The 25,497-nt window shown below is 43.2% G+C and overlaps 1 protein-coding gene across 2 annotated transcripts in view; it reads right to left on the reverse strand.

Moving 5' to 3' along the window:
• The window catches only part of DLC1 (DLC1 Rho GTPase activating protein), a gene marked incomplete at its 5' end in the record, with an annotated part of 304,905 nt that overhangs the window by 49,875 nt on the left and 229,533 nt on the right, over positions 1-25,497 (reverse strand). Inside the window, one exon of one of the 2 annotated variants that reach the window (XM_083367227.1) lies at positions 19,903-20,183. The exons of the other annotated variant lie outside the window; for it this stretch is intronic. Within the exon in view, the coding sequence (XP_083223353.1) occupies positions 19,903-19,915 (13 nt within the window). Of the gene's footprint in view, positions 1-19,902; positions 20,184-25,497 lie in introns of those variants that run through there. 2 annotated transcript variants of the gene reach the window in all.

Below are 25,497 nucleotides of genomic sequence, written 5' to 3' on the forward strand. Positions count from 1 at the left end.
AGGTTGCCTACCTCTGTAGTAGGCCAACTTTTGTATAATTGCTTCATTCTTACTCCTTTACTGCCTTATCTTCATGCTATTTGCCTATCTGAGGACAAACTGGGCACCTAAGGCCAAAGAACTAAATCAAGATGATTCATGTCTTAGAATGAATGTGGTGACAGGATTAATCCAATGAGCAGCTATGCAAATCAATGGGAAATTAAAAGAATTCCTCAACAGAATGTTACCATCCAATTCAAGCTTTATCTTTTCCTTAATGACAGTTCAATTTTTTTTCCTGCCATCAAGATTTTGGCTGATTGAGGATTTGTGGCTAAGAGTCCATTTTTACCGTTTATTTAGCCTTGTCCATATCTAATCTTTTTTAAAGACTAGGGTAGAAATCCTTAGAAACAACCAGTGGTGGGATTCAGCTGGTTCGCACCATTTCGGCAGAAATGGTACCTAATTTTTTTGTTGCTCGGGCTTCCGGAAGCATCCACACAGAGAACCGGTTGTTCACCTATTTGAATCCCACCACTGCAAACAACTCAACTGTTTTGAAAGCTACTGCAATCCAATGGATGTGATTTTCCTCACCTTTTTCTGAAAGTGCAATTATGACGCATAAGGCCATTTGAGAAATGTCAGTTACAGCACAAATTTGTTGTCCTGACGTTCATTCCTTCTCATCTGGACCTGATGGACATCATTTCTTCTATCAGTAATCTGTGTCTTCCGAGCTCTTATGAGGGTCTGGTTGTGTCATCAGTGACAATGTTCAGACACCATGTCTTTGGTCATCTTCTTTTCCAAATGCCTTTTTAATTTCCCAAACATCAGGGTCTTTGAGCAGGCTTGACTTGAGGTAATTTAATGAATTCCCTTATTCATTAGTTTTCCTAACAGTACAAAAGTGGTTGGTCATTGCATGGTTTGAGAATTGCTTTCCTATTTGCCAGGCTATCCTAAGGTTTCTTATTAGTCTCCTATCCAGGTGTAACTCAGGTATTATCTGACCTTTAGTTTTCTGCGACAATCCAAGAACAGTTGGATGTTTCCACAAGACAAGGCCCAAAGGAGTTTGCCATTCTCATGCAACAAATTTCTCACTTAACAACATACATTTTGGGCTCAATTGTGGTCGTAAGTCGAGGATGTACTATCTTGATATATGCACTAATTTAACAATATATAAGTGCTCTGCAGACATGTGCTAAGTGTTAAGGAACGAGGTGTTTCTGAGCATAGGGAAACACTCAACATTGTTTGATGCATTCCAGCATCAAATTCGTAATTCATTTCATCCCAAAACCAACTCTGGTTTCCCTGCAATCATTCCCCTTCCCCCCCACCTTTTCTGCTTATTCAACTTATTTGATGGAGAGAACATTTTTACTGTTTTAGCCAATAAAACCTTAAACCTTAAACACACTGATTCATTGCAAATTAACAAGAAATATGTCACTCAACCCCAATGTCCTTTATAAACATTTTAGTAGAGAGAGGCACTCCATTCCTATAAAGACATGTATTTTGAACCAAACTTGAATTGAGCAGGCTAATTAAATGCCTCTTAAACATGATTTAGCTGTCCTGTAAAATGCAATTATTCACACCTGAAAAAGATTCATATAGAGGAAGCCAGGGAATTAAAGCAAATCCTAAACCATAATTTCTTTGCCTTTCCAAACTTTAGCCTGAAGCAATTTCTACTAATTATTACTGGCCTGGAGAAAATCCGCTTAATAGCAATAGATTGCAATGAAATAAAGAGAAGAAATTCCAAGTTTCTTTTAGCCTATTTCTGTGTTAGTTGCTATTTCCTTCCCCTTTATACATAAAAAGGCAAAATAAATAGTTCAGGGACCTGACTGTCTAATTCCACCCTTAGGCTGTGACTGAACAACCTGAGCAGAGATCAAATAGATTTGTGGACCATCGAATGTGACCTTTATCTTGTATTTAACATTCAGATTTTAAAAGAAGCAATATTATCAGCTAGGTGTCTGATACCAGAGGCCTAGAGGGTTATGTAACCGCTTCGTCTGCTACAGTCCTCAGGAAAGAATCTTCTTTGATGGGATGTGATTGATTTGGAAAGACTAGGAATATTGTGCTGCATTCTTCTTTCACATCTGCAGTATCCATAAATATTAGTCCCCCCCAACTAATGTTACTTGATTTTTTAAAAAAAAAATTGCAGTAAAAGTAAAGATATGTTTAACGTCACAACTCAGCCTGGTTGCTGGACTGCAAACTCAGACTGCAAGAAAATATTGTGCATTTCATTCATTCACTCATTCATTCAGTGACCACCCTACTATGTAGTTTGTTGACAATTTTTGTCAGTATTTAAACGGAGTTCAGAAATACAAATCTATCTCAAGCCTTTATGCAGTTGGCTTATTTCAGACAATACTAACATATATGAACAGTTATATGACAACAGCCTGCAAAATACTCATAAACTAAAAATATACAGTAGGCAAATATTCGAACGTTTAACTTTAAACCTAAGGAGGATTATTTAAATTTTAGCAATCTACGGACTGAAATAAGATTGGCAAGACACTCTTCTATGAAATTGAAAATAATACCATTTTTAAGGGAAACTTCCCTAAATAATTTCTAAAAATATAAATTAAACCACAAGAACACTTTAAGTGATTCATACATCCTTGGGATATAACTACCGTATGTGATTTAAGCAACTTTCGTGTTAGGACCTACAATCTGATATGCTTCTCCAGTCAAATGATATTCAGCGAATATATCAGGTGAAACGGACTGAGATCCACGCAAAAACTGGTTATAAAAGTGGTTTGTCCTTAAGGGGCCACATAATGCTTATAGTATTTCATTTACAGGGGCATCTGCAGAGGGTCAAAAAAGTCAAGATTACAGGTAGTGCTCGACTTATTTAGTGACTTTTCAAAATTACAACGGTGCTAAAAAAAAGTGTCTTATGACGGTTGTTCACACTTATGAACATTGCAGCATCCTCTTGGTCATGGGACTCTTGGTAACTGACTCAGATTTATGACAAGTGCAGTGTCCCCAGTGTCGCCTTTTGCAACCTTCTGACAAGCAAAGTCAACGCAGAAGCCAGATTTGCTTAACAAACCGGGTTACTAATTTAACATCCGCAATGATTCACTTAACAACTGTGGCAAGAAAAGTCGTAAAATGGGGTACAAGTCACTTAACAAGTGTTTCACTTAGCAACATGAATTTTGGGCTCAATTGTGGTCTACCTATACTGTATAGCCATGACCGCATAAAATCCCACCCCCTTACGGTAATGTCTGACACATAAAAAGGATGGAGCTTTAATCGCAGCTATCACCTTGACTGTTTTGAATGCCCCTGCCCTAACTTTCCCCCATTTTTATGCTTCAGAATATCTAATGTTGGGAAATATGAATAGACAAGGAACAATTATCAATGGCTGAGGGTTTTTCCCGCCCCACATCTTCTGAACCAAGGAGCAGGAGGTTGATCAATAAGGGGCATATCAGGTACCCAAGTTAAAAAATAAATAAATTACCCATATACAATTGTTCTACAGAGGTTGGCAATACAATTTCAATAATCAGAATTAATTTTCTCCCCTGTTTGGATGCATTCTTTCATTACATCCATAATTTATGCTGTTTTATTCACTCTGGCCAACTGCGATATTTATTGAGATTCTGTGTAAACTTTGCATAATTCACTGGTTAAGTCAAACTAAGACTGACGCATTAAATATCAACCTCTTTTCCATTCTATCTTGCCAAACATCATTAGACAACATTTTTTCCCTAGCAAGCAGAGGACAGGACTTTCCAGGAATAAAATATACTTTCTAGAAAGCAATTTCCTCAATAGCAAAAAACAAAAATTAAAAAAAAGAGAGAGAACTTAGCCAAAAATAATGGGAGCATCTCCGAATGACATAACCATGTGATGGGAGAGGGGAAGGAGGAAACATACCGTAATAGAAATTAGCATTGTGTAAGCTGCAAATGAAGAGAAGCGAGGGTTGTAGCACAGTCTTTCAGAATTTCTGTCTCATGGGGATTGAAGGCAAAGCAATACTTACATGTAATAGAATTCTCGTATATGAAGTTTATTCCTAATTTAAAGCAAAGAGAGCCTTCAATGCAGAAAGAATCATGTTTTCTTCAAAATCTGATGAAAAAAGTTCAGCTAACAGGCATTCGTAGCACGTATTTACAATGGTTGTAGCATCCCAAACGATCGCCATTTGAGATCTTCCTAACCAGCTTCTGACAAGCAAAGTCAATTTGGGAAGCTGGATTTGCTTAATGACCACTTGAATTACTTAATAAATGCGGTGATTTGCTTAGCAACTATGGCAAAAAAAAAAAAAAAAAAAAAGATGCGACTCACCCAACTACCTTGCTTAACAGTGGAAATTCTGGTCACAATTGTGGTTGTAAATTGAGGACTTCCTATATACATTCTTTTTCACTATCAAGTCTAAAGCGTATCATCTTTTTCCTAGCTCCGTGGTGGTGAACGTATGGCACACGTGCCACAGGGCACGCACGCGTACCGTCGCCCCAGTCCTAGGCCTTCAGCTAGGTTTTATAAAACCTTTTTGCTTTAGACCTCCGCCGCTGTGTGCAAAAAAAAGAAAAGAAAAAAAAGAAAAGGTTCAATCAATCAATTTCAACTTCTCGTGGGGAAAAAAAAAGATCGCATAAAGTTGGAATTGATTAATTGAACTTTTCAGTCCCCTCCAGTCTGCCGTTAACACCGCAGCCACGCCCACCCAATTGGCCACACCCACTCAGCACCCGACGATACATAAGTGGGTTTTGAGTCGCAGTTTGGGCACTCGGTTTCTAAAAGGCTCGCCATCACTGCCCTAGGTATTCTGTCATAGCTTGCGCTGTATAGCAGACATGTCAAACACAAGGCCCCGGGGCCGGATCCGGCCCGCGAAGTGGTTTCATGCGGCCCGCGAAGCCATCCTGGAAACAGTGAGGGAACGGCCCCCATTGCCTTGGCCCTGGCCCAGAGACCCTCCTTCTGCCAGAGACCCTCAGATGTGTCCCACTCCTGCCCAGGCACCCATAGGCACCCTTGATGCAAACGATGTAGAGCTGGCCACGCCCACCTAGTAGGCCATACGCACTCTAGCCATGCCCACTGAGTAGGCCACGCCCACCCAGGCCATATGCACCCGGTCCCCTGAGGGCAACCGCAATGCTGATGCGGCCCTCAATGAAATTGAGTTTGACACCCCTGCTCTATAGGTTGACTGTAGACTAGCAATTCTTTACAGAATTCTACAAATTCTATAATTTGTAGAATTCTACAAATTCTACATAGAAAATAATTATCCAAGCAACTAATCCAGAGTGGTGACACCACTGCAAGGTCTTTTGATGTGACTTAAAAGAGATTGACTCATGCAATCACAATCACATCTGAAAGCCAACTTCAGAACAAACATGAGAGGGCAGCTTACACGTGGCATGGAATTATGCATGTTACATCATAGCATTTACAGCAAGTTATAGAACTGCATTAAGTTAAATAAATAACTAGTCCTGAAGTCGCCACAAAGATAAAACTGCATTTATCTACCTGTCAATCATGTCATCATGAAGTCAGAATGCACTCTTTGTGCTATGCCGTTCCTCCACCCCTAGAGGCCTGCCTATCTGTTATAAGTAATTAATTCTGGAGAAGAACTCACACAAGGATTGTAAACCACCTTAGCATAGCTGATTTTTGAGAATGGACTTTTAATATCCTTTGATGGAACCAACTTAAGAACTAAGCATTTGAAGGAAGAATGAGTAGAGCAATTAAGAAAGCAAGATTCCTTTTGTATTTTATTTATTTTTATTTTTATTCCATTTATATCCCGCCCTTCTCTGAAGACTCAGGGCGGCTTACAAGCTTAGCAGTAGCCTTCATTCTATGTATATGCCTGCTTATTAGGGCTTTCACACACACCCCCAAGCGGCATTATTACAAAGTCAGCTTAATTGCCCCCAACAATCTGGGTCCTCATTTTACCTACCTCGGAAGGATGGAAGGCTGAGTCAACCTTGAGCCTGGTGGGACTCGAACCTGCACTAATTGCAGGCAGCTGGTGTTACTTAAGGAGGCATTAGCCCACTGCTCCACCAAGGCTGGAAAAATGGAAAAACCCAAGATGGACAGGGATATATATATATATATATATATATATATATATATATATATATATATATATATATATATCACAATGAGATCAGAAGTTAAGAGAAACTTGGGAAACTCAGGATGCTAGAACAAGAAGCCAAATATGGAAGATTCTGAACAGCAAGTCCAAATTATCTGACAGGGAAGCACACCTCAACACTGTATGGGTTGAAAGAGCGTTTAGCAAACTGGGATCTCTAAAATGCTTTGAATATTAATCTGCCTCTGTGGCAGCTAGTTTGCTCATTAGTAAAGGATTGTGGCAATTGTCCAAAATATCTACAGGACAACAGATTGTATTTCTCCCTCTTTGTCTTCAATTTTGTCAATATTTTAAAGTGTCAGAAAGCCTGGAATAAGGAACTAGTAGAGGAAACTGATCTTCTAAGAAATGAAGGAACAGGAGCTAAAAATGAAAACAATTAAAACCAGAGGATTGAGTGATTCTAGGAATATGATGATTTGACTGTGTTCTGTTGTTGTCCCAACATAAACATAGCAATATGAATTCAAACAGAGGTGTTTTTTTAAAAAAAAAAAACTAGGCTGTTCGCTCCTACTAAAAATTGAATTGCCAAACCAATTGTCACTCAAATCATGTGAAGTGTTAATACCACTTTACGATGTTTTGGTAAGGCTACACTTGGAATAGTGCATCCAGTTTTGGTCACCACGATGTAAAAAAGAGGTCGAGACTCTAGAAAGAGTACAGAGAAGAGCAACAAAGATGATTGGGGGACTGGAGGCTAAAACATATAAGGAACGGTTGCTGGAATTGGGTAGGTCTAGTTTAATGAAGAGAAGGACGAGGGGGGACATGATAGCAGCGTCCCAATATCTCAGGGGTTGCCCCAAAGAAGAGGGAGTCAAGCTGTTCTCCAAAGCGTCTTAAGGCAGGACAAGAAGCAATGAATGGAAACTAATCAAGGAGACAAGCAATCTAGAACTAAGGAGAAATTTCCTGATAGTTAGAACAATTAACCAGTGGAATAACCTGCCTCCAGAGGTGGTGAATGCTCCAACACTGGAAGCTTTTTAAGAAGACACTGGAAAGCCATTTGTCTGAAATGGTATAGGTTTTCCTGCCTGAGCAGGGGGTTGGACTAGATGGCCTCCAAGATCCCTTCCAACTTTCTTCTTATTATTATTAGAGTGTGGAAGCTAGTTTGTCCCCTGTGGTGCACCCCGGATAGGGCACAAGCACGAAGCGAATGGACTAGCAATCTTAAAGACAGCCGAAGAACTACTCTGTACGAACACTAATGTACCATCGCCATGCATTAAATAAATAAATAACCTCTAGAACAGAGCTCCTGGTCACTGCCTAGACTGCGCAAAGAATACAGCAACATCTTCCTTATGGCTGCTGCAGAACCTGAAACCCAGTCGGTCACCTCCCCACTGCTATCCAACCAGAAATTATGCAAGGTCTGCACACTCGTTCACCGCCGGTTCTTTGATGGATGCATCTTAGCAGATTTCAGCATCAGCCTGAGATCAAGGCACCCAACATTTGCAAAAGAAGCAATTTAGACCAGTGGTAGGCAACCTTGGCTCTTTTATGACTCGTGGACTTCAACTCCCAGAATTCCTGAGCCAGCCATGCTGAGGGGAAAGGGAGAGTTTCCAAGCTGAGCCATGCTGGCTCAGGAATTCTGGGAGTTTATGACCTGCAACCGGCTCAACATGCCAGTTCTCAGACTGCAAGGTGCCAGGCACTTCTGCAAGCCCTCCGAACGGCACATCTACCAAAAAAATAGCAGCACGCCTCTTTCCTCATCACTTCTCTCTCTCCCCTCTGAAAGCATAACCCCAACATACACGCACACACACACACACACACATCCAGAAGGACCTTATATAGACATTCCTCTGTCACGGTACACTATAGTTAATCTTTCTATTTCTGAAGGTACACATTATCTTATTTCACTATTGCTGGAAAGATGCATTTTCCCAGAGACAAGACATCAAAAATTATATGTGTAAACTTGGCTTAGGTAACCTAACCCATCCTGCTAATTCTACAGTTCTGGAAAAAGAGCAGCCTTCACATTCCTTGATATTTATCAGCCATAGAATCGAAAATAAAGTCAAGTCGGCATTCTTCACCGCATGGATTTATTTTAGTTACTGTGACCCTGTGAGCAGAAATAAATAAGGTGAGAAACATGACTGGAATGGCTTAACTTATTCAGATTAATTGCCCCAAACTGAACACTCGATTCATGAATTCTAAGCTTTAAAATATCTAGGAATGCTCAGCAAATATTATGGGTGTGTGTATGTGTGTGTATAAATGCATAATGTAGAGCTGCCACAACTCAGAGAAACAGTTGGCGGGGAATGAAAAGTCTTTCTAGGCATGCTAGCAAAATACTGCCTGATCTCAAAGGTGTGCTTAAGAGATCACTTGAATATCCACAGAAAAAGCTTTTGGAGTGCCAATTCTGGCATGGCATAGCCTATTGTGGCCTGGCAGAATAACATATTCTTGATGATTCGTTGCTTGATGACCAAGGTGACTGTAAATTGCCTTATCACGGAAGGAAAATAGATTGAATCAAAGCTACATTCCAAGGCTACCCAAGAAACCAATACCAACTTTTTCTGAGCAAAGCCAGCACTTTTGTATCTCTCTGTGTGTAATTAACTAGTCCAGGGGTAGGCAACCTTGACTCTTTTATGACTCGTGGACTTCAACTCCCAGAATTCCTGAGCCAGCCATGCTGAGGGGAAAGGGAGAGATTTTCAAGCTGAGCCATGCTGGCTCAGGAATTCTGGGAGTTGAAGTCCATGAGTCATAAAAGAGCCAAGGTTGCCTACCCCTGATCTAGTCCAAGAGCCCACCTGAAAGGCCGAAGCAAAGATGGCAAGATATGATAAATGCAGACGTGAAAAATGCCCAGTTAAGACCCGGATGCTGCATTTGATCGTGCAAGATGGCGCTTGCTGATCCAAAAGGGGGATGCTGCAGCTGTGGAAAAAATGCTAGGATTGTTGGTAACTGTGTATAATTATCTGCTGGCCTCACCTGGATTGCACAAGAAAAGTAACATGGCCACAATTACTTAAGTTTCTTATAATTGCCCTTTACAATTGTCCCAATAAATTGGGATGGCCAGTCTGGAGGTCCCCACAGTGGGCCCTCTTCAAAACTTATTAGTTCTGAAAATGGGTAGCTTTTCTTATTTTGAGATAGGAAACACACAATCATTCTAATACCTAGTATAATCTTCATGAAGTTAAGAGAGAGAGAGAGAGAGAGAAAAAAGCTAATTCCTTCTCTTCAAAACAACCAAAAGAAAGCAATGGCAAGTTTCACTCAGCTCTGAGTGATGAGCCGCAGCAGGATTCTTCAAACTTGGCCCTTTTCTGACTTGTGGACTTCAACTCCCAGAATTCCTCAGCCAGGCGACGAATCATCAAGAATATGTTATTCTGTCAGGGACGTTGGCTGAGGAATTCTGGGAGTTGAAGTCCACAAGTCAGAAAAGGGCCAAGTTTGAAGACCCCTGAGCCACAGCACTCTGAATCGGTCCCCCCCCCAAAACTGTGGCTCTCATTGTCTTTTAAAATTGCTACGTGGCCTCATTAATGAAACCTGAAGCATTTTTTTTAGATATGATGGACAAGCCAATTGAAAAACAATTTGGGGTGCTATATGAGACTGGAAACGATTTGTAGACTTTCTACGTACTAAATATAATAACAGATGGTTAACAGAGAGATTTGAAGATTAGTGTAATGTTTAGCTCAACCTGTCATCTGCTTTTTCTTCTTTTATCTTTTATATATGTACATGTGTATGTAAGGGACACGGTGGCTCAGTGCGTTAGGACGCTGAGCTTGTCGATCAGAAGGTCGGCAGTTTGACGGGTCGAATGCCAAGTGCCGCATAACAGAGTGAGCACCTGTTACTCGTCCCAGCTTCTGCCAACCTAGCAGTTCAAAAGCACGTAAAAATGCAAGTAGAAAAATAGGGACCACTCCGGTGGGAAGGTATCAGCGTTCCTTGCGCCTTTGGCGTCTAGTCATGCCGGCCACATGACCACGGAGACATCCTCGGACAAGCGCTGGCTCTTTGGCTTTGAAACGGAGATGAGCACCGGCCCCTAGAGTTGGAAACGACTAGCACGCATGTGCGGGGGAACCTTTACCTTTATGTGTATGTATGTATGATATGTACACACACACACATGTTGGTATACATTTGTAAAAGGGGAGGAGAATTCATTGTTTTTTTTCTTTCAGCACTCAGCCAGGGTGGATCCTACATGTAAAATGTTACAACTTAACTGACCGCTTTTTCCTCCTTTTCTGTAAACTATTTTTTTTTTGTGGTTAGGGTTGAATGTATGATTTTGTTTTGTTACATTTTGTTTGTTTTACTGTTCTGTATTTTATTCTCTACGATAAAATGAACAAACTTATAAAAATGCTAAGCTGCCTCCAGACTATGTAGGTTGTTCATCCCAATGTTGTACCAGAATGGAAAGCAATAGGATGCTACACACTGGCCTTTGGCAATACTTTTGAAATAAGCTTAAAGAGGAAGGGGAAACATCTGAAGTTATTTTTGTGCCTTTAGGTCTTTGGTGATCCACTAAACATGCTAGGGTGGGTCTTGCATTGTCTGGAGCCTGTCAGGTCTGTTGCATAGTCTCATTTCCTTCTTCCTGTTGCTAGAGAAACTTGTGTTTACAGTACAGGACCATCCTGTTTAACCTTCATACATTACAGACTGCAGGACCACGCAACTGAAATCGGAGGCAAAAGTGCACACAACACTTTGGCCCACAAGTAATACAAGAAATTCTTCTGGTACTTAATACTTCACACTGGAGATTAGTAAGATTTTCAATTGAATCCCTCTAAAGCAGGGGTCCCCAACCTTGGCAACTTTTAAGACCTGTGGACTTCAACTCCCAGAATTCCCCAGCCAGAGATCTTAAAGTTGCCAAGGTTGGGGACCCCTGCTCTAAAGTGTACCTACTAACCAGATTCCATGTATTCTGTATATTATGCTCTTTTCTCATGTGCTGGCTGGGCAAACTCCGTATAGAATTTTGTGGGCCTTAGGAAAGGTTTTGACCCTGCTGTACATTTTAGCACCTGATGCCAATATTTATTTCTCTCTAGAAAGTATACTTACAGAGAAAGGATACATTTTCCTCCAGATTGTACAATGATTTTTATACTTATTACTTCAAAAGTGGGAGAAGGCTAATGCTGCTTAGCCTGTGAGTTGCCGAAGAGATTCATCCAGACTTGATTTCTTTAAAGTATGTAGGACATAAAACATTTTTGGGGAAAAAAAGATGGTGCTATAAGACAATTTCCAGGTTTTTTTTTAATCGCTTTCTTTTTCTCAGATACACTGGATTTGGTAGGCTTTAAAGAAAAAATGGCCCTGGTCACATTGAGTGTCTACCAGGATGCCATAAAATAACTGAGAAATCTTATTAAGACCATCCCAGTACTGTATTTCATTTGAAATCCATGAACTTTAACAGTGGCTTTGCATGAATGTCATAAGGATTGAGAACTATTTCAGACGCCTTGACCTCGGTAGCCTCTGAGATTGAAATATTCAAGCATAAACATTATTCCTTCCAAGATTTTTCATAACATTATATTTCTGAAACAAATCTGAAACAAGACATCCCAAGAATCTTGCAGAATCTTTCTGACAAGGGATTTTTCCACTTGGAAAAGGCCACATAATCCAGGATTGTAACAACCTGGTCGCTGGTCACAGCTATCAATCCGCTTCCAGACAAATGCATTCATTGACTATCTTTTACTTACAAAGGCTCACTTTCTGGAATATTGGCAAAGCTGTTGATTCACAGCTGAACTTTCTCCTGTTTTTTTTTTTTTAAAAAAAAACTTCCTAGCTAAGTCAAATACGTCTCTTCCATCTGAACCAAGAAGAAAGACAACACGGTAAAGCCAAAAGCAGCAAGTTAGAGGAACACAAAGACAATTGGCTTCGGTCCGAAATGTAGCCGAGCAACACATTTGCAGGCCAGATGGATGCTAAAGTAATCCAACTCTTGAGCAGTGGATACACTTATACCCAAACACACAATTCCTCAATCTGTTTGGCTATTATATTCTTTCTAGTTCATTACAAATAACATTGCAAATGTAACTAGAGTTTCAGCATCCTGACTCCTGGGAAAATTTTCTCCATGCATCTGAGACTCCCCATAGCCCAAGATAGAAAACCCATCTGTAAATGATGCCTGGGATAAAGTTACAGCCTGACAAACCACAAATGCTTAGGGAGGAGGAAAAAGAGAAAGAGAGAGAGAGAGAAAGGACCATTACTGAGAGATAAGATGGAAGTCAAAAAGCTGGGCATACTCCTAAGAGGCAAAACCTTCTGCTATTCCGCCTGAAATTTCATCTTGGGGGCTGGTGTGGGGTGTGGGGTGGGGAGGCTGCATTAGCTGGACAAGGTCATTTATCTCCGGAATTGCTTTGCTTGCCAGGGGCCCAAGTAGTCTAACCTCTTCTGAATCCTGCAATCCATTGATTTACTCCAGAGTAACTGAATTATGAGAGAGCTGAGGTTGCCTACCCTTGGTGTAGTGGTTTAGGCTTAAGGCTGAAAACTGGGAGACTTTGAGTTCTAGACACAAAGCTAGTGGGGTGACCTTGAACCAAGCACTTTCTCTCAGCCCCTAGGAAGGAAGCAACAGCAAACTAGGTCTGAAAAACCTTGCCAAGAAAACTGCAGGGACTTGTTTGGGCAGATGCTGAGAACTGGACATGACTGAACAACAACAACAACCAACTGAACCATGGATAGCAATCCTAGTCTGGAATTGAAAGAGGTACATGCATACATCTCAATGCTTGTATTAGTCTAAAAGGTAAAGGTAAAGGTTCCCCCGCACATGCGTGCTAGTCGTTTCCGACTCTAGGGGCCGGTGCTCATCTCCGTTTCATAGCCGAAGAGCCATCGCTTGTCCGAGGACGTCTCCGTGGTCATGTGGCCGGCATGACTAGACGTCAAAGGCGCACGGAACGACCGTAGTGGTCCCTATTTTTCTACTTGCATTTTTACGTGCTTTCGAACTGCTAGGTTGACAGAAGCTGGGACGAGTAACAGGCGCTCACTCTGTTACGCGGCACTTGGGATTCGACCCACCAAACTGCCGACCTTCTGATCGACAAGCTCAGCATCCTAACCCACTGAGCCACCGCGTCCCTTGTATTAGTCTAGAGCAGGGCTTTTCAACCTTTTCACCCATTGTACCACTTTTAGGATACGGCAACATCTGAGGACCACCAGACGCCTAGCAAGGTGTCAAAAACTTGATGACCGCCCCCCAAAAAGGGAAAAAAGTGATGAAGTACAGGTAGTCCTCAACTTACAACAGTTCGCTTAGTGACTGTTTGAAGTTACAATAGCACTGAAAAAAGTGCTCCCCAAGCCACAGCCGAGCAAGACACCTGCCTGCCCGCCCGGCGGCGTTCTTCCTCCTGTCCGAGGTTTTCATTGTTGTGAGCATTTCTGTTGAGGATTGGCAGCGGGGGTGGGGTGGGGTATTTGGTTTTTATTCCCCCGTCTGCTGGGTTGTTGTAGCAGGTTTTGGTCACATGACCCTGGGACACTGTGACCATCATAAATAAGAATCAGTTGCCAAGCATCTGAATGTAAATCACAAGGCCCTGGAGATGCTGCAACATTCCAGCTGATCGGCGCTTCTTCTGGGCTCAGAAGCGCCAGGATCAGCGCCGAGCTCCAGCTGGAGCCTGGCACTGATCCTGGCGCTTCTGCTGAGCCCTGACAGCCCCGAAGAAGCGCTGATCCTGGCGCTTCCGCTGAGCCCTGACAGCCCTGTAGCTCCAGCCGTCTCTCGCTCAGGCTTGTGCGGTGCTGCCACCGGTTCAGCTCATTCCCTCCCCCGCTACTTTTCTAGGATGGTCGCGTACCACCTGCCAGGTGCCCATGTACCACGGGTGGTACCCGTACCACTGGTTGAAAAGCCCTGGTCTAGAGCAGGGGTGCCTCAAACTGCTGGCCTGCGGGCTGATTGCATCATGTGGAGGCCGCGCCCACCCCCCGGCAATGCAAAAAAAAGTTGTGATATGTCACGTGATGCGAGTTTGATCTCCCTCCGCCCCTTGTCCCACTGGTACTTTTAACTCCTTGGAAGAGTTGTGGTAACTGTTGTTGAGGGATGGGGGAATACATTAAATAGTGACTAAAAGAAGAAGCCAATTCTGTGTTGGTGGCATTGGTTCATTCTGTGCCTGTCTCGAGATGAGGCAGTATGTGGTTTATCTATAGTTTCTTGCTATGTGCATTTTTGCTAAAAACTCACCAGCAAAATGCATGAAATCTAACTTTAAGGCTTCCTGATGATGCATGACTAATATCATATATCCCACTATCAAGATGCCAGAAAAACGTACCATGTTATATTATTAACCCTGTGGCCAGAAAAAGCAGAATTTTTGACAACCCACACAAACTTACCAATGCAGCAAGGCTGGGTCAGTGCCTTATCTGGCCATGCAAGCCATAGGAACTGAAAATGAATGAAATTAAACGAAATGCACCTACTGTATTTTGATGTATTCAGTTGATAAAACTCCAGATTCAATCCTTGGCACCTACATTGAAATGTCTCAAGAAAGCAGGGTTGGAAAACCCAGGGCATTCAATAAGGCAGCTGATTGGATGGAGCAATGGCCTATTTCACCTAAAAGCAGGCTTAAAAAGGTCTTTCTGGATCAAACCCAGAATCAGTCCAACACTTTGCATCCAGATGCCAGGATAAATTCAAGAACATGGCCTACGTGCAAATAAACTCTTTTTGCTATAACCTTGCAAATAGTATTCAAAGTCTGTGATAATGGAGGAATTCCCAAGCATCATTTTGTGTACCTTTCCTCTAAGCCAGGGGTGTCAAACTCAATTTCATTGAGGGCCGCATCAGCATTGCGGTTGCCCTCAGGGGGCTGGGTGGGTATGGCCAGGGTGGGCGTGGCCTATTGGGTGGGCATGGCTAGACTGGGTGTGGCCTGCTGGGTGGGCGTGGCCAGCTCTACATCGTTCGCATCAAGTGTCCCTATGGGGGCCTGGGCAGGAGTGGGACAGATCTGAGGGTCTCTGGCAGAAGGAGGGTCTCTGGGCCAGAGCCAAGGCAGTGGGAGCCATTCCCTCACTGTTTCCAGGATGGCTTCGCGGGCCACATGAAACCACTTCGCGGGCCGGATCCGGCCCCCGGGCCTTGTGTTTGACATGTGTGCTCTAAGCCTTTCTTTTTGCATATTTCAGAGCCCTGGAAGGCTGGCCAAAACGTTTAGTGACTGGGCCATTATACAGGTGTAGTATAACCACAGAACAGGGCTTTTCAACTAGTAGTATGGGTACCACCTGTGGTACATTGGCACCTGGCAGGTGGTACGCGACCATCCTAGAAAAGTGGTAGCGGGGGAGGGGAATGAGCTGAACCGGTGGCAGCAGCGCACAAGCCTGAGCGAGAGACGGCTGGAGCTGCAGGGCTGTCAGGGCTCAGTGGAAATGCCAGGATCAGCGCTAGGCTCCAGCTGGAGCTCGGCGCTGATCCTGGCGCTTCTGAGCCCAGAAGAAGCGCTGATCAGCTGGAATGTTGCAGCATCTCCAGGGTCTTGTGATTTACATTCAGATGCTTAGCAACTGATTCATATTTATGACGGTCACAGTGTCCCAGGGTCATGTGAAGTGACCAAAACCTGCTGCAACAACCCAGCAGACGGGGGAATAAAAACCAAACACCCCACCCCCGCTGCCAATCCTCAACAGAAATGCTCACAACAATGAAAATCTCGGACAGGAGGAAGAGCGCTGCCGGGTGGGCAGGCAGGTGTCTTGCTCGGCTGTGGCTTGGGGGGCACTTTTTTCAGTGCCATTGTAACTTCGAACAGTCTCTAAGCGAACTGTTGTAAGTCGAGGACTACCTGTACTTCATCACTTTTTTCCTTTTTTTGGTCATCAAGTTTTTGACACCTTGCTAGGCGACTGGTGGTACTCGGACGTTGCCATATCCTAAAAGTGGTAGAATGGGTGAAAAGGTTGAAAATCCCTGCCATAGAAGACTGGTAGTGTAATTTTCACCTTGTTTTGAGATGGGGAAAATGCAAAAAGGCACTGGAAACCTGAAAATAAATCTGACACTGTTAAGGATAGTCCCTCCTCAGAGGAACACATGCTACAAAAATGTACATTTTGGCTTATCTGTTTTTGCATCATGTAATACTAACTCATTTTGTATCACTGTCCTGCCTACTGCCATCCTCTTTCCCTTAAATATTAAGAATGGGCTGGATTCTTGAGAAATTGCCCACTCTTTTCTGTTAGGGGCAAATGACATCAAGGATTTTTATTTGCTGCCTTCTGCTAGAGCCAGCATGAAAATAACTAAATGAATCACCTATAGATTTGGTATAACCTGGTGGTCACCCTTCTAAGTGCTAATGAGGCTTGACAGCGCATTGCTTTCAAATACAGACAAATATGGCAGGATGCTGCCACCTATTGAAAAGTAAATCTATTTGGACAGTAAGGAGCTCTTCAATTTCTTGAACAGCTTGATGCCAAGTTAAGACTTTTCCGACTTGGTGCAATACACCCCCACCCAGAAATCTTAGCTAGCCTCTCAATCGTCACACTAAATGGGAATTCTGGAAACTGTAATCTCAAGACATCTACACAAAACCAGGTTAAGAAATGCTAGTTAACCAGTGGCACTACTAGATAATATCCATAATTAAAGCCCCATCAGTTTAGACAGCCTTACAGTCAAATAAGAATGCATAAAAATTTTGGCTCCACTTTGAAAACCCATATTATGTCGCTCATTTTTAAAGCAAAAACATCAGAGTAACTTCCAAGTTTCAACTTGGAATCTCCAAATGCTTTGATTTTGTCATTCGGGGGACTTATTATTTCCGAGAGGGAAAGAAAGAGAGTGTGTGTGTGAGAGAGAGAAGAAATGTGAGAGTGAATCTAAATATGTAATCTCCAATTTACTGCTATTAGGGATGATCTTCATTAGCTTAATGGAATCATTTTGCCCACAATGATGCCACAAGTATGTCATTGACAAGTTTTTGTGATGAGTAAAAGCAGAAATGAGGGTGGCACTGAAATGCCAGAGAACAAAAAGAATTTGTTTTCTGTTTGTGCTGGAAATACAAAGCACTGTTTACTACTGGGTGGGTGGGTGTTACTCCTTAAGAGATCAAAGGCGCCTAAGATGACATCAGGAGTTTGGGCACTGGGGGGGAGGTCTCTGGCTCCTAGAAGCCACCAGACTAATTACTGGAAAACTTCAAAAGGGAACTGTAAGCTTTCCTTTCTTTGGCACTTAACACCCACCCACCCCAATTTAACCCTTTCACCTATTCCTCCTTTTAAATATCTACCTACTACTCTTCCCAGTTACTTGGGACTTGATGAATGGCACGTTGGGAAGCATTTTGGCTGGAAACTGAAAAACTACTAATTTAAAACACATTTCAAGGAGAAGCTGCCACATGGTTTCAACCACGCAAGGATTCCTTCCTTTTTTCCTGTTTCCCTAGCAGCCTTAGGCTAAAATGTTAAATCTAGAAGGGTGCTAGCCTTTCCCTTTACGCTCTGTCCAGACTGCTGGACTACAAGGCCCGTAATTCCCAGCCAGTATGACTGACGGCTGTAGAAATGCTTGAAATAATACATCTGGGTGATGTGCGCTAGGTTTATCGGATTGGCTGTCTTTGTGGCTTAGCTTCATTAAATAAATCAGGAGTTTGAGGAAAGAAGGTACCTTAAATGACAAAAAGCCTTTCAGCCTTTATTATTTATTACCATTATTTACCTTTATTGGACTGAACACTTCCAATTCTCTACTAGCTGGGACTTTTGCAAGAAAGGCCAGAACTAAAAACTAAAACGGTTCAGAAAGCACAGAAAACCCGGCTCTTCCAGCTGTCTGGCCCAGACTGAGGGTTTTTTTCATTTTTCATTGGATTTTAGACTTCATTGTTAGGGCTTCCATTTAATTACTGTTTCAACTGATTTTTTAACTTTTGCATTTTATGTTTTAATTGCCTGGTAAACCGCCCTGAGTCCTAGGGGAATAGGGCGCGGTATATAAACTCAATAAATAAATAAATCAATTTATTTTTATTTATTTTCATCCCATTTATATCCCGCCCTTCTCCGAAGACTCAGGGCGGCTTACAATCTAAGAAGCAATAGCCTTCATTCTATGTATATGCCTGCTTATTAATTTAATTTAATTTTTTTTTAAATTTAATTTTAATTCCATTTATATCCCGCCCTTCTCCGAAGACTCAGGGCGGCTTACAAGCTTAGCAGTAGCCTTCATTCTATGTATATGCCTGCTTATTAGGGCTTTCACACACACACCAGCGGCATATACAAATAAAATTATTATTATTATTATTATTATTATTATTATTATTATTATTATTATTATTATTATTATTATTATTATTACAAAGTCAGCTTAATTGCCCCCAACAATTAGGGCTTTCAACCCCCTTCCCCCCAAGCGGCATTTTTACAAAGTCAGCTTATTGCCCCCAACAATAAAACAAATAAATAAAATAAATAAATAAATAAGTAAACAAACAAACAAACAAACTGAACGGAATTCTGCAGAGCGCAAAAACGCATTTATATAAAACGCATTTATATAAAATGCACAGCTAAGGAGAGAATCAGCTCAATGAAGGGTTCCCCCCCCCCGCGCAACCCCCCCCAGTCCAAATGAGCGGCCTGGAAACATTTCATTACTGAGGGGAAAATGCAACCCCCCCCCAAAATAAGTTTATGACAGGCAAGCCAGAGGTTTCAGCAGGAGACGACGACGCGGGATGAAATAAACCAGGCCCGGCGACAAAAAAACAAAAAAACAAAAACGCAGATTCCCTTCAGTTCTTGCCAGAGGAAGGAAGCCTCCTCCTCCTCCTCCTCCTGCCCCCTCCCCCCCCGAAGACTTGCAAAGCGCTTTGCCTACGTGCGAAGGTAAAGGTCTCTCTGCCCTATTCGACTCCGCCAAGCGCAACACGCGCAAACCACGGCAGCGCCAGCCTCAAGACTCGCGCGCAAAAAAAGGCGGAGGGGAAAAAAAAAATCCGCTCGGACCCCCTGTTCGCTTAAGTCGGGGGTCTTCAAACTTGGCCCTTTGGCGACTTGTGGACTTCAACTCCCAGAATTCCTCAGCCAGCGTAGCTGGCTGAGGAATTCTGGGAGTTGAAGTCCACAAGTCGCCAAAGGGCCAAGTTTGAAGACCCCCCGAGTCCGTTTCGCGCCGTCGGACCGGCTCCTGCGCCGGCCCCGCCTCAGCTGCAAAGGATCGGGCGCTAGGAAAAAAAAAAGCCAGCCCAAGAGGATCCGGCAAGCAGCCGAACGGCGGTGGTGGTGCAAAAAGGGCGCAAGCTTCTTCTTCCAACAACGACAACAACGACAACTCCCCCCTTTTGGCTTAGCTCCCTCCGCAAGCCTTTTTCCTCCCCGCCCGCTTGCTCGGGATGGAGCATGTGCAGAGCGCCTAGGAGCTCGCTCCGAACCGGCTTTGCCTCCGAAACGGCGAAGCTTTTTTTTCCCCCCTATTCCCCAACTGACTTGTCTTTGCACGGGACGAGCCGGCTGGGAGAAGCCAGAACCCGCGAGTCGCCCACCCGCCGGCCGCTTACGTGTGAGGATCATGATCCGCCGCCGCTGCTTGGCTGCCCACGCCTGGGCGAGGGTCGTCGGCGACGGCGCCAGCTGCAGGCGGAGAGCGGGCTCCGTCCGGCCCCCCAGGATCGCTGGCTGGCTGGCTGGCTGGCTGGCTGGCACGGCGGGGCAGCGCCTCAACTCATCCTTTCGCTCCCCGCGCAACTCGGGGAGACTCTCCGGCTCTTCCCCGGAGGTGCGAAGCCTTCAGGCGCCAGGCAGGCAAAGGCGGCGCCGAGCCGGCAAAAGCGCTCGCTCCACCTCCTTGCGCTCCAGGTTCCTTCCCGTCAAGGAAGCGGCGCAGCCTCCGGGCCCACCCCCCCCCGCGGGGCTCGGCAGAGGAGAGCCGGGAGGAAAAAGACGGCGGGCGCCTGGCGAGCGCGGCAAAGGCTCGGAGCCGCTGCCCCTCGCGCCACAAACGCCGGCGCGACCCGTTTCCCTCAGGGTTGGCCTTATTGCACGTCCGAACGCGTTTCCCCCGACCCGGAAACCCGCCTGTTTTCCAATGCAGGTAGTCCTCGACTTACAGCAGCTCGCTGAGTGACCGTTCAAGAGTGACTTTTTTTAAAAAAAAAAATCCCATTTATATCTCACCCTTCTCCGAAGACTCAGGGCGGCTTACAGTCTAAGAAGCACACATATGGATCTTTGGTCATTCGGGTTTTTCCCCCACGTAGAGTTGAAGGTGTAAGAGCAACGTTTTGACGAAATCCCATCCGTCATCATATATATATATATATATATATATATGTGTGTGTGTGTGTGTATGTATATTAATTAATTAATTATTGGGACTTATATGCCGCCCTATCTCCTGAAGGACTCAGGGCGGCTAACAACAATAACACACAATAATATAGAAGTTAAAAGAAAATAGCCTTCATTCTGTGTATAATATTTTATTTATTTATTTTATTTTAATTCCATTTATATCCCACCCTTCTCCGAAGACTCAGGGCGGCTTACAAGCTTAGCAGTAGCCTTCATTCTATGTATATGCCTGCTTATTAGGGCTTTCACACACACACCAAGCGGCATTATTACAAAGTCAGCTTAATTGCCCCCAACAATCTGGGTCCTCATTTTACCTACCTCGGAAGGATGGAAGGCTGAGTCAACCTTGAGCCTGGTGGGACGCGAACCTGCACTAATTGCAGGCAGCTGGTGTTACTTAAGGAGGCATTAGCCCACTGCTCCAATACAGGTAGTCCTCGACTTACAGCAGCTCGCTGAGTGACCGTTCAAGAGTGACTTTTTTTTAAAAATCCCATTTATATCTCGCCCTTCTCCGAAGACTCAGGGCGGCTTACAGTCTAAGAAGCACAAATCAATGTTCTTAGCTTGCTTTATTAATTAATTAATTAATTAATTAATTAATTAATTATTGGGACTTATATGCCGCCCTATCTCCCGAAGGACTCAGGGTGGCTAACAACAATAACATACAATAATACAGAAGTTAAAAGAAAATAGCCTTCATTCTGTGTATAATATGCCTGCTTATTAGGGCTTTCGCCGCCCCCGCCCCCCCAGCGGCATTTTTACAAACTCAGCTTATTACCCCCAACAATCTGGGTCTTCATTTTACCTACCTGGGAAGGATGGAAGGCTGAGTCAACCTTGAGCCTGGTGGGATTCGAACCTGCACTGATTGCAGGCAGCTGGTATATAAGCTCAATAAATAAATAAATAAAATAAATACTTAAGGAGGCATTAGCCCAGTGCTCCACCAAGGCTCTTGGGACCATTTTTCACACTGTTGCAGCTACACGCGCGCGTGTGCGCGCGCACGATTTCCATCCGGATGCTTAACGACCGACTCGCGTTTATGACGGTTGCAGTGCCCGCAAGTCATGTGATCTCCTTTTGTGACCGTCTGACCAGCAAAGTCTGGGGAAATTGGGTTCCCTTGGACCGTGTTACTAATGAAAAGAACCGTAGTGATTCACTTAACAAAGGTGGCGAGAAAAGTCGTAAAACGGGGCAAAACTCACTTAACCAATTTCTCACTTAGCAACATAAATTTCAGGCTCAGTTGTGGTCGTAAGTTGAGGACTACCTCTGGAACCTCATGGTTGGCTTTCTAAGGCGGAAGCGCCACTGGTCCTGTCCGTTGGCCTGACTACAGGAGATCCTCAACGTGCAACCATTCCTTTAGCGACCATTTGAAGTACACAGTGACGCTGAGAAAAGTGACTTATGACCGGTTTTCACACAAACCACCATTGCCGTTCCCCACAGTCATGTGATCAATGTTTGGGCACTTGGCAATTAGCATTGGTGACAGGATCATGTAATCACCATTTGTAAACCTTTCCAGCTGGCTTCTGAGAACCAAAGTCAATGGAGGAAGGCAATTTCACTTATTGACTGCATGATTCACTTAAAATGGGCCAACAATCACTTTAATATTAACAGTTAACAGACAACAGTCACTTAACAACTGCCTTGCATAGCAGCAAAAAATTGGGGCTCTGTTGTGGTTATAAGCTGAGGACTACTTGGAATTTTTTGCACAGGGTTAGCCACAGTTTTTCTAGGTGAAGTTCCCAAAAGCCATTTTCTCCAGGTACCCCTGAATGTTCTGGCAGCAACAACTGAATTTTTGGGGAGGGATAGTTAGATGGGGGAAGTTTTCTAGCTTGCAAGTCGGAAACCAGCCTTATCCGACCACGTTTTGGTTTCTTACGTTTCGGGTACTCGCTTCTTACACTTAGTTTATGATTTATTGTGTCAATGCAAACCCAGACTTACTGGATTAAACAGGGATAGTTGTGTTGAGCACCTTTGCATACCGACAGGGCTACAGTTGTCAACACTATAGACTCTTTTTTATCCAGCACCACCCATATTCATTCACACAGTGACTCATGAATGACAACGCACACCTGGTGAAGTTTCACCAGCATCGTTGTAGGATTGGATTTCTCAGCTTTAACAACTTGTAATATATGTGTGGACTTCAACTATTGCTTGGATATTAATCTTAAAGTTTTCTACTTTCTGTGGCTCAGAATAATGGCCGAACTGTATGCAGAAAGTAGCAAAGTTTAAGACTAATATTAAGCGGAAGGGAAAGAGACTCTTCTTCAGCCTGAACCACTTGTAGTGTTTCTCAGCCTTAGGAAATTGAACATGTGTGCACTTCAACACAGCCCATCACCTGAGGTTCTTCTGAGGGATCAGATTTCTTTCTCATAAGGAGCCATGATTTCATGCTGTTTCAAGCTTTGGTTGGTGAGAACAAAGCCTGGCAAATGAATGCTTGTTCTGTGCCCAGCGATCACTATTTATTTATCATACTCCTAATATATGTTTTATCTGTTCATGATTTCCTCTTCAGTGCAATCCTACTAATAGGTAGCAACGCACCTATTGGATTGTCTCAGTGGCCATCTGGCCTTTTATGACCACATTCTGCAGAATTCTCTGCTTCCTGGTATGTAGCGGCAAGCTATTATGTATGTTGTTGTTAGTGATATATGTACACAATATGTAGTTATATTAGTTACATGTAGTTAGATACATGTAGTCTTGACTTATGATCACTATTGAGCCCAAAATTCATGCGGCTACGTGAGACATTTGTTAAGTGAATTTTGCCCCTTTTTACAATTTGTCTTGCCATCATTAAGAGAATCACAGCAGAACTTAAGTAACAACATGGTTGTTAAGTGAATGTGGCTTTCCCATTGACTTTCCTTAACAGAGGGTTGATCACATGACCCTGGGATGTTATATATATGTATGTATGTATGTAAGGGACACAGTGGCTCACTGGGTTAGGACACTGAGCTTGTCGATCAGAAGGTCGGCAGTTTGGCGGGTCGAATCCTGAGTGCCGCGTAACAGAGTGAGCGCCTGTTACTCGTCCCAGCTTCTGCCAACCTAGCAGTTCGAAAGCACGTAAAAATGCAAGTAGAAAAATAGGGACCACTACAGTGGGAAGGTAACAGCGTTCTGTGCGCCTTTGGCGTCTAGTCATGCCGGCCACGTGACCACGGAGAAGTCCTCGGACAAGCGCTGGCTCTTCGGCTTTGAAACGGAGATGAGCACCGGCCCCTAGAGTCGGAAACGACTAGCATGCATGTGCGGGGGAACCTTTACCTTTACCTTTACCTTATGTATATATGTATGTATGTATGTGTGTGTGTTAAGTGTTAAGTATTTAGAATACCTTGCTAGGCCTCAAACATGGGACAAATCTTATTCCCTGTTTCAGCCTAACCCAAGGCCATCCACAGGCAGTAGTCTCAGCAGTGACAGCTCATAATTGTGTAATATTTTTTTTTGGATTTCCCTTTAATTCTTTGTTAGCAATCCAAAAAAAAATAAATTTTACAATCTACTAGGAAGCTTAACATTTCATACAGATCGCTGTGAGTCATATAAAAGTACTTTGGGAACCAGTTCAAGCTGACATGCTATTAATTTGTCCTAGCTTCATACCACTGACATATATAGCAGCAAAACAGATGTATGTTTCCCCTTGAAATTAAACCTAATTCCTCAATTTAATTTTAAAAAATTCACAATCAAAACCAAAACCTAAATGTGGATGATAAAGCAAACACATACATCAGGAATCAAACACAAAAATAATTATGGTTCTACCACAATGTCATCCCTTAATACAGAAAAGGACCTCAAAAGAATGAAATATTTTACATGAAATAGTTTGTGTTGGTATAGAGGAGCAAGCAACGTTAAGGAGCAATGCTAAAAATCCACACCTTAAATTTTTGCAGCATGTCTCACTTCAGATTTTTGTTTTTGGAAAGTTATTTTGTACCCACAGCCCCACCTGCCTTTTTAGGCTGGTGTCTAAGGCAATTATTTCTGTGCTTCAGAAGTCTATTAAGCATTGATGCTACTTTCCCACATATTCCTCTAATTCATACTAGGATTTCTGTAGTGAAGATCTGGGGGCCCTGAATCTGATTCACAAAGAAACCTTTTTGTTTTTGGGTTGTTTAGCTGAATACTTTTAGCATAACTCAACTTTTAGGGATTTGGTGGTGCTAATCTGACATGTAAAGACCAATGAGGCATGTCACCCTGCGCAAGTGAAGCAAATTTTATTCATTCCGACATGCCTTCGTACTTAGGTGGATTGTAACCTATTTGCTTAAATAGAGGAAATTGCAGCATCGTTCTCACTGCAATTCTTCAAAACTGTTAACTTTGCAGTATTAGTCACAGCGTCACTATATTCTTAAAATTGATTTCCCTAATACCGTGTAGTATTAGCGATGCGAAAGCACCATTTGGTGTGATTCACACTTGGCTCAGAATTTTCAATCTTCCTCAGAAAAGTTTTGCTTTATTCTCAACAGGGCTCTGCTGTTTGTGGTGCTGGCATATATGTACTGAGGGTGCCATTATATGCATAGGACATGATTTTACTGCGCTCCAGTAATTAATAGTTTAAGTCCTTACACAAAAGGTGATAAATCTAGAATTCAGGGGTAGGCAACCTTGGCTCTTTTATGACTCGTGGACTTCAACTCCCAGAATTCCTGAGCCAGCATGGCTCAGCTTGGAAACCTCTCCCTTTCCCCTCAGCATGGCTG

Source organism: Vipera ursinii (genome assembly GCF_947247035.1).
Source record: "Vipera ursinii genome assembly, chromosome: 7".
Classification (NCBI taxonomy): Eukaryota; Metazoa; Chordata; class Lepidosauria; order Squamata; family Viperidae; genus Vipera; species Vipera ursinii.